Genomic DNA, 9,191 nt, shown 5'->3' on the forward strand with positions numbered 1-9,191 from the left:
ATGTGAGTACGTCTCATTTATAACTAACCAGCAGTAGAAGCAAAAAGCCTTTAGCAGCAGTTCTTCGCAGCTTCGCCGCTACTGCCAAGTGAAACTGGCCGAGGTTGCGGGGCTCCTTTTGTAAAGTCCAGGCCCTGACGTATTGCGACGTAGGTGCAGCTCTGGTGCCGGGTTGAGGCGCCGCCGTCGATGATAAAGCCGGTTATATTGCAGGCTTCACACGTGCGCTTGTCTGTCAAAGCCGGTACCGCTACCGCAGTAGAAGTAAAAAGCCTTTAGCAGCAGTTCTTCGCAGCTTCGCCGATACTGCCAAGTGATCACCGAATAACGGCACCACGTATGGCTAAAAAAAGGCATTACTGAAACTAGCGTAGCAATTTCATATTTTCACGAAATTTAGTGACTTATCGCATGCATATAAATAACGAAAAACTTTTAATTGCCGCGTCCCCTCTCAATCTCGTGACGTGTCTGTTAGTAGCACGCCTGCCGCTGCTTCTTTCCGAACAAGCTTCGCTATCATGTACTACCTCATGAAATATGACGCATGCATGATGCAATGAAAAAGCATGTGGCTTTTAGCGCACTTAAGGTACGCTATTCTAAGCACGCCAACGTGACCGCGCAAGATTGACACAACTTACCAGACATTTCTTTCTGCTCGAATCAAAAAATTACGTCGGTCATATTAAGAAACAGTTTCAAGTAAATATTAAATGCCATAAAACGCGCCATTAAACATGCTTTGCTGTTAACAAAAGAACGAATTTCTTGGGAGCGAGTGAACCTGCCGGCTCAAGGTGATAAATACGTGTGCAGCTACATATGTGCTTTTTTTCTTTGCGCTGTTATACGCGTACTATGCTGGTGTTCAGGTGAATGAACACAGTAACTTGCATGCTATTATACATTGAGTGGCAGTGCCGATCGACTCCCAGACATCGCGCTTTACTACCGCGGCCCATTCCCTGTTAGCCAGTTTCCTAATGCGGTATTTATCTGCGAGAAACCTATCGAGGCTAATTTAAATTTACTTTTATTCGATTACGTGGATCCAACAGTGACGCAACTGGTCAATACATGCTGCTTCTGCAATGCGCAGGCATAATGCAGCCGCCGGTAGCTGCGGTAGGCACGGGCAGGCGGAACCTGTTTCGTGGATTCGGCCCCTGGTTCGTTTAACATGCGAAAGTCGCTGCTGACATCAGCGCCACCGCATCTTGGTGACGTCGCGCGGGGTGAAGGAGGTCTATACACGATTTTACCGAGGGCTGCTGGGAGAGGGAGAAAATACTCTCGAACCGCGCGCTTCTCCAGCCTGCCACGGTGGCCAACTGGCTGCGGGCTGTTACATCGCCGGCTCTTACCTTCTCGGCGTAGCTTGTTTACAGATATCCGTACCTTATCGTGATTTTCTCGCCTTTCGCAACTAATGCCGCGATGCCGTACTCGGCGCGAACTTCAACTGGTCAGCACTGCGTAGTCGTCGGCTGTGGCAACAACCAGCGTAAAAGGAAAAACATCGCCGATAGCACTTGCGCCAAGCATGCTGTGTCCAGGTCTCAGTGCGGGTGTGACATGTTCATGTTGCACCGATTTCTCGTCGACCCCGACTTGAATCGTCAGTGGACGTCGCTGGTTAACAGAAAGGACTTTGCCCCGACTACAAACTCGCGCGTCTGTTCTCTGCATTTCGTCGATGGCAAGCGAACGGAGCAAAACCCACTGCCCATGCTGAATCTCGGCTACGAGCGAAAGGCAAGTACAATTATTGTCGTTTTACGTATAGTAAACATGCAATTTGCTTGCTGCAGAGCTTAAATGTTTATTATGCTGCATTTTGCATGCGTAAAAGCACGGACAGCATTTGTCACTTTTTTTTTTCCATTGCTTGCTCCATCACCGGGCACGTTTCGCGACAGCGGTGCGATATGCGCTGGTTGGCCACAGATTGAACTTAAAACGTTGTCGATAACGTAAAAGTGCAGCGTTACAACTTCACCACCGCCATATGTGATGTACAGGAGCGCTTTTTATTTCCGTTAGTAGAAATAATAATCGTTTCAGGTCATCCACGGCCGCAGATGCCTGATGCGCGATGACCGTGGTCCACCACCTGTCAAACGAAAGGTCAGATTGTTGAGTCTGTACATGGAAATGCTGGAACTCACGTTACATTTGATGGGAATAACGCGCTGCACACGGAAAAACAACTGAAACGACGCCTCGTTTCAGTTGTCGTTTTTCCTCGTGTAGCGGGTTATTCCCACCAAAGTCCAAGCGCCGTCGTTTCAGTTGTTGTTTTTCCTTGTGTAGCGCGTTATTCCCATCAAATGTACAACCAACTAGCCCACATTGCTGCCTTGCTAGCTGTTGCTCACGTTACACTTGTTTCGCATTTTAGAGACAAGAAAGCCCAAGTGACGAGTCCGAAGCATCTGATGCAGTTCAGCAGACGCCACCGCACAATGTAAGAAATGCGCATTTATTATTTCACAATATTGTTAGCATTTATCGGGCTTCTACAGGAGCGGGCTGAAGTACAGACAGGTGGCAAGGTGTTTCAAAGCAATAAAAACACAGCAGTCTCAAATATTCGGTTCAGACGAATGCACAGCTGTGAAATTCGAGCAAGAAATGAGACTCGTGTACAAAAAATATACAGAACAGCAATTTCACAAACGCGAGTCTTCTAGAAAGATCATACAGTGCAACAAAGGCATCAAGTACCATATCTAGTTATACAATGGTAGGCAGATGGCTTTAGGCACGTATCTATGCTGATGCCGCCATGTAAAGCAGAGAAAAGGAATTGTGCAGTGCACTGGCTTTCAGAGCTCATGATTTTGAGTATTGTGCAATTTGTTGCCTAAACAGAGTGTAGCACTGTGAGGGAAATTTTCCCAAAATATTTGAGCATGCAAGAGGTCCTATGCAGAGTGACGTCTGGAGCAACACACTCACGTATAGCACACAAAAGGTGCGAGGCATTTGTCATGTCATTTGCACTGAATCTGTCTCGACAAGCTATGACTGTTCTAGTGAAGCCAGAGTTATTGTACGGAGAAGCTTGTTAAGCATCATCACATGCTAGATAATTTGAGATCAGGGTTATTTGCACTGTTTCATAACATGTCTCATCCAACACAGAAGATTCCATAGCAAGCCTGTCCTCAATCAGCAAACAGTGTTAGTGTGCATTCACTATTTGATGCTTTGCAATGTGCTGAGAAAGTAGACTCACAGCTAATGTACTTCTCTGTTGGCAGGTTGTTTGTATCGGACATCACTCGGTCAGCCTGCCTTTCAGCCACGGAGTGAGTGTAAGTATGCATGCTCTCATCATTCCTTTGTTGCTGAAGCTAAATTGCAGCCATCTGTTGCACTTTCTTTCACAGGTTATCAGTAATGTTCAACATGTATTTGCAACCAGCAACAAACTAGATGTAAGCATGCATGCACATACAGGTCCACTACATACTGAAATAGGCCGTTTTTGCCATTCTTGTGTTTTTCTGCCAGCAAGTTGTTAACCCTCATGGCTATAACTATCAAATCTGTATTAATTTCCAAAAACGAGCTTGCTATGCACCAGTAAACTGGATATAAGCTTGCATGCTGTCCGAGCTTCCAGACGGTCGTTTCTGATGTTGCCTCTTTTTTTCTAGCAGGTCTCATTGAAAACTGATGCTGCTTCGTCTCGCCTAGATGCTAGCTTTGAAGAAACAACTGTGAGTGCTCATACAAAGTTCACTTTTCCAACCAAGACAACCTGCATTGCCTTCATGTTTTTCTTTTCCTGCATTTTTCCGACAGATGGCCGCTGACCAACAAAACAGCAGTTTGTCAAGGGAGGAAACAGAAATGAAGGTAATTTATAAGAAAATGGATTCTCAAAACAATATAAAAGATTGTTTATTATTTCAGGTGGAGAAGAAAGACAACTCTACACAGTGGGAATTGGAGGAACCAGTCCCAGACCACACATATGCAGACACAAATGACAGTTCAAACACTCCTCTTACAATGAGAAGCATTCACTTTCAGTACTTAACGCCACAAGACGTACACTTCTACACTGGCCTCCCGTTTGATGCTTTTAATAAGCTCATTCTTTTACTGAGGGCCAATGGCACAAAAGTAGGGGGAATATTGGGTTTAGAACAACAGCTGTTGCTCACACTTATGAGACTAAGACTTGGGCTCCTCTGTGGGGACCTTGCAAGAAGATTCAGCATTTCAATTGCGACAGTGTCAACAATATTCTCAAGTATGATGTCCACCTTAGCTAAAGTAATGGAAGACATAGTGGTGTGGCTGCCTCGGTCAGTAGTGTATGACAGTATGCCGTACACCTTTGTCAAGAATGGCTACGACCGCACAACATGCATATTTGACTGCACAGAGGCGTGGTTGCAAAGACCCAAGAAATTAATGGCAAGGGCACAGAGCTACAGCGCATACAAAGGGTCAAATACTATCAAGTTTTTGACAGTCATAGCGCCCAACGGGCTAATCATGTTTGTATCAGATGTATATGGTGGAAGGGCCTCCGATAAATACATATTTCGGACATGTGGTGTGGAGGACTATTTACTCCCAGGCGACGAAATTATGGCAGATCGTGGATTCAAGCTTGAGGCACATCTTGAAGCACAAGGAATCCGCATGAATGTACCGGCCTTCACCAGAGGTATGTAGACTGTTCTCTACATTGCAAGCTTTCATGCACCTCTGGGTTTGAAATGCTCATATTTGTTGTCTTTTAGGAAAGAGTCAACTGTCTGAAAAAGAAGTGACAAAAACCAGGCGAATCGCTTCACTGCGCATCCATGTGGAACGCGCTATCAATCGGATAAAGACTTATCGAATTTTTAAGCAGGCTTTGCCTATCAAGTCAAGGAAGCATATCAACACGATTGTTTTCGTTTGTGCTGGCCTATGCAATCTGAAGGGCCCTCTGATCAAAGAGCAGCAAGAACAATAAAGGTTCAGCTTCAATCCCAGTACTGTTAGGGCTTGACTCATTTATTTCAAATGCGAATGTGCGATTAACACTCTAAGAAAGCAAAAAATGCAGAACACAGGCATCACTAACAGTGCACTCTATGGCCGCTGCGTCTTTAGGAGACAGCTGTGCAAGGAGGAGGAAGTTCCTGCTGTGCATCATCAGCCTTGGTTATATCCACTGCACCATAAAGGCATCATCCAGCTGAGACTTATGTTATCTTCGTAAATTTAGCAAGCAACTCCCTTCACAGCCTAGGCAATATTATGCTCTCAAAAAAGCTTTCAAGATTATTAATGTGGGTTTCCATGAATCCTTCATCTCTCTTGACTGGAATCAATGCTCCCCCTTGGTCTACATGCAAGTACAGGTAGCAAACAGTGCTCCCTACCAGGTTCAAATGCAGCTGTGCCTGAACTTGGTAGTAGTATTTATGTGCTGCCTTTAGTACACCTGCAGAATCTAAGCAAAAATCTGCCTTGCACTGCCCCTCCTTAATTAATTCGTCCGGATGTACATGCCGCAAGCTATATAGGCATTTAACCTCTAAAAGTGCTGGGGGGTGGCAATCGCAGACAAGCAAACCGTCTGGACTACACCCAAGATACGGATACCTTGGATGAATCATCAAACCGCAATCTTCGAGTCTGCAATTTGTATGCTTTGTTTGAAAAGCAGCAAGAGCACGCTGTTTCGCTAACTGCTCATAATTTATGCCATACTGCACGGCAAGGCTGGTAATGCAGTTGTCATTAAGTATTCTCTCCATTAATGACTCGCAATTCAATCGTTTGGAACGGCAAACATCTTTGAACAATGAAGCAGTTATCCTGCCCTTGCGGTGGGAAAACCACTCGGCACAGTTTCTTTGCTCCCTTGTGGCAGCTTCAATTTTTTTTGCAGAGGTCATAGTAAGGCTGAGCTTATCCACTGCTCGCTCACTTCCAAGCAGCTTTCCGAAGTTGAGGTTGCACAGAGGTCTTTCGAGAGTAATCTCGAAGTCGTCCACTGGTGGCTCCACTTTGTTCAGCTGCCTTTCTTTGCACTTCGGTGACTGGAAGGCAACCTGAAAAAAATGTCTTCATTAGTCTAGTTATAAATTTTTATTAAGGGCAAAGATGTTAAGAAGTCTGACTATAACAGTTTAAGCAACAATAAAAGGGCGGCAACACTGCCTTGTCAGCAAGATTACATTGAGCATGGCTGTGGGTTCAGGTCATTCCTAAAGCTTGCACTCCAATTCAAGATAAATGAGTCAAGTTATGTTCATGCATGACAAAGGCTTATGCATTTTTGTCGCTACCTTCTCTGAGTGATGTGTCGCTTGTTGCCTCTGGACACTTGCTGGTGCCTGAGAAGGTTGCTGGATCTCCCTTCTCGTCGTCATCAATGTGTTTTGGAGAAGGGTGCCTGCAAATGAAAAGCATCACCACAATGCCTAACAGCCAATTTCATTCCATGAAATGCACTCAAACTCGCACCTACATATAGTAGTCAATGTACTACCTACATTTTCAAAAATATGACAGTGCAATCAGGACAAGAATGAATAAGTGGATGGATCAGCCCAGTGTTCACTTGCAACTGCATTCATCAAAAAAGTAGAAAATATGTTCTACAATGAAAATTTTTCATATGTGGCTAGCACATGTCCTCCGAGGAATTGTCAATGCTTGGCAAAGTCTTTCCACAAACTAACATTCAAAGATATAGATCCCTTTTACACTTACACTCTATTTTTCTCCTTACAGTGTTCCATTTCAGTTTATCCTCACAGCACATAACTGCACTGAATATGCAGCTCTAACTAAGAAAGAAATCATCTCTTTCATACGGAACACTGCAAAACGGGACTAAACACATACAGCGGTGAACTTTTTTTTTACATTAAATGCAGCATTCATTCTCTCCCAGATACACGTGTCAATGAGCAAATTTTTTTTCTTATGAGCCGGAGTTCTCAAAAATGGCTTCTCTTCCCTTGGAAAGAAATGAAGCTCTCATTATTCGTGTTCTGTGTTACCGACAATACGAAAATTTGTCGTCCAGCCAGCCATTACACAGAATTCAAACAGGTTCATGATTTTTCTCATTCACATATGCTTGCAAACAGATTTTTCTTGGAATGTGAAATATCTTCAAAATGTGACAATTGTTTTCTCCTCTGTCTGCGAAAATGACTGGCTTCCAAAATGAGCTGCATGTGTATTCCATATAAAGTACATAAGCTCTATATCTTAGATCAGTTTTCACTCATGAGTGTCCATGGTCCTCATTGTGCTACTGAACTTCTAGAAACTAATGACTTTGATCACTTGCCACTTCCTTGTTGTAGAGCCTTACTCGTACTATATGCAGCAAGTGACAATGTTATCTGACACTGAATACCAGCAAAGCACACTCATATTACTACACCGGCAACCAGCTTGTTTAATAGATGTGTGTCATCTCAGCAATACTCACCAGGAATATTGAAGAGCTCGCCATAAGGTGACTTCTTGATGTGGTCTGCGAGTTCTTCTTTGCTTGCAAAATGCTTGACCTTTCGGGTCGGCCTAGGGTGCTGCGTGCTTGCGGGGTCCACCGTTGACCTCTTAAGATTGAAGGACATGGAATTGAGAAGGGCCGGCTCAACATTTTTCTTTGTACCCCGATTCCAAGCTGCCGTCTTGTCGGTACATGAGATGCCAGTGATGCCTAGCTGGATGCCCATTTCTAGCTTCCACAACAGGGCACCAATATGGCTACAAACACGTGCTTTTCCAGCCATGCAAGAACAACCAGCAGTCACCACTTGACCATTCTTCCGCACACAGGCCCATGGCGACCATGGTTTTTTGTTTGCTGCCTGAGAGGGTCGCACATCGGCCTTCACATACACAATATCAGCAGCTGCTTCGTGACTCAGCACCCGGCCCACCCAACCGCACTGCAGCTGGTTATAAGAGTCCAGGCTTTTGTACGCCTCTGCCTCTTTAAGATCACAGGCCTTTGATCTAATCAAGTAGCATACAATATGAGCACTTGTTATGCTTGGCCAGGGTTTGGTGTCATCTGTCCACTGCTGCACGAGCAGGGGATGAGCATGGATGTCACCATCTGAAAAAAAAAGACGGCATGAAAAGGACATTACAATAAAGATACCTCCAAAGGGCGGCAAAAGTGCATTGGGCGCTACAGCTCTTAAGGAGATATGTACGATCATGAGTTCACTGTAGTGCTGCCATAATATGGATCCCACAGTTGCTTCTGCGTTCTTGAAATTTGAGCAGTGCAAAACAGATGCGATAATGCTGGTTAACTGCCCGAATACAAGGCACACAAGTCCGATCGCAAAGCACATATAGTTGCGCAAAATACTCTGACGCAACAGGAGTTGGCGACCTTACACATATTTCGGCAACTGGGCAGCCTATCAACTAACACTGCCTCGCACATAATCAAATTGCGCTCTCACGGCTGCGTGCGCTCGTGCAGCCTACGTACGAGGCGTGAAGGGTATACCAATATCGTTCTTTCCAACTTTCTGTTTCGTGACGCATCGAGCGAGTTCCACATTGCAGTGGTGTGGCTATGTGGGACGCGGCCGACAACGGGAAAGAGCACGCGTACTGACGAAGCTAATTCGAAGGATTTACATGTAGTAGAACGTACGGTACACGTCAGATGCGGCCAAAGACGAACTGTGCGGGATTGCCGGAGCCCTCGCGAGTAATTTCGGAACGCCAGCCCATCGGTGGCAGAAGGCAGCGCAGATCGACGACTCCGCAGTCAGCGGACTGCCGGCCCTTCATTCCGCTGAATGTCAGGTGGCCCGCGGTAACTTACAAAGACTGTAACACGCTACGCAGCCGTTAAAAAAACGATATTTATTTGTTTACTACGGTTATGCATTATTTTAGTAGTAAGTAGCACAGACACTCACCTATCGTGATCGTTTGCTCCGTCGATGCAATAACGGGCGGTTGGTTGCCTTGACCACCAGCGCTTCCAGCCGCTTGCGCCTTTCAAAATGCACACGTATACGGCTTCAAGCTCACCACTGCTACGTTTCGGCAGATTTATTTTGCGAGCGGGTGCCGGCAGAACGACGAGCTGCACTCCAAAACACGCTGAGACGCAACGCAGCCCGAGCAGCCCAAGCCAAAAGTAACAGCCCGTAACGGCAACGCCGCTACGCGGC

At 45.5% G+C, this 9,191-nt stretch overlaps 2 protein-coding genes across 5 annotated transcripts; one reads left to right on the forward strand and one right to left on the reverse strand.

Annotated features, from left to right (window-relative positions):
• Nucleotides 1-1,256: 1,256 nt before the first annotated feature.
• On the forward strand, nt 1,257-5,009 carry LOC144102088 (uncharacterized). Of its 4 annotated transcripts, none has more exons than XM_077635372.1 (7): nt 1,257-1,758; nt 2,068-2,130; nt 2,405-2,470; nt 3,270-3,323; nt 3,669-3,731; nt 3,817-3,870; nt 3,928-5,009. In XM_077635372.1, the coding sequence occupies exons 1-7, from the start codon at nt 1,441-1,443 to the stop codon at nt 4,699-4,701; spliced, it is 1,392 nt and encodes a 463-aa protein (XP_077491498.1). In that variant the 5' UTR covers nt 1,257-1,440; the 3' UTR covers nt 4,702-5,009. The 4 variants fall into 4 exon arrangements, with proteins under 4 accessions (XP_077491498.1, XP_077491499.1, XP_077491496.1 ...); XM_077635373.1 differs by having other exon boundaries at nt 3,672-3,731; XM_077635370.1 differs by having other exon boundaries at nt 1,258-1,758; nt 3,817-5,009.
• Nucleotides 4,652-9,191, reverse strand: LOC144102090 (uncharacterized). Its single transcript, XM_077635374.1, has 5 exons — nt 8,934-9,191; nt 7,472-8,107; nt 6,312-6,418; nt 5,951-6,074; nt 4,652-4,784 (listed from the first exon to the last, which is right to left on the reverse strand). The coding sequence occupies exons 2-5, from the start codon at nt 7,776-7,778 to the stop codon at nt 4,777-4,779; spliced, it is 546 nt and encodes a 181-aa protein (XP_077491500.1). The 5' UTR covers nt 7,779-8,107; nt 8,934-9,191; the 3' UTR covers nt 4,652-4,776.

Source organism: Amblyomma americanum, chromosome 8, assembly GCF_052857255.1.
Source record: "Amblyomma americanum isolate KBUSLIRL-KWMA chromosome 8, ASM5285725v1, whole genome shotgun sequence".
NCBI classification, from domain to species: domain Eukaryota; kingdom Metazoa; phylum Arthropoda; class Arachnida; order Ixodida; family Ixodidae; genus Amblyomma; species Amblyomma americanum.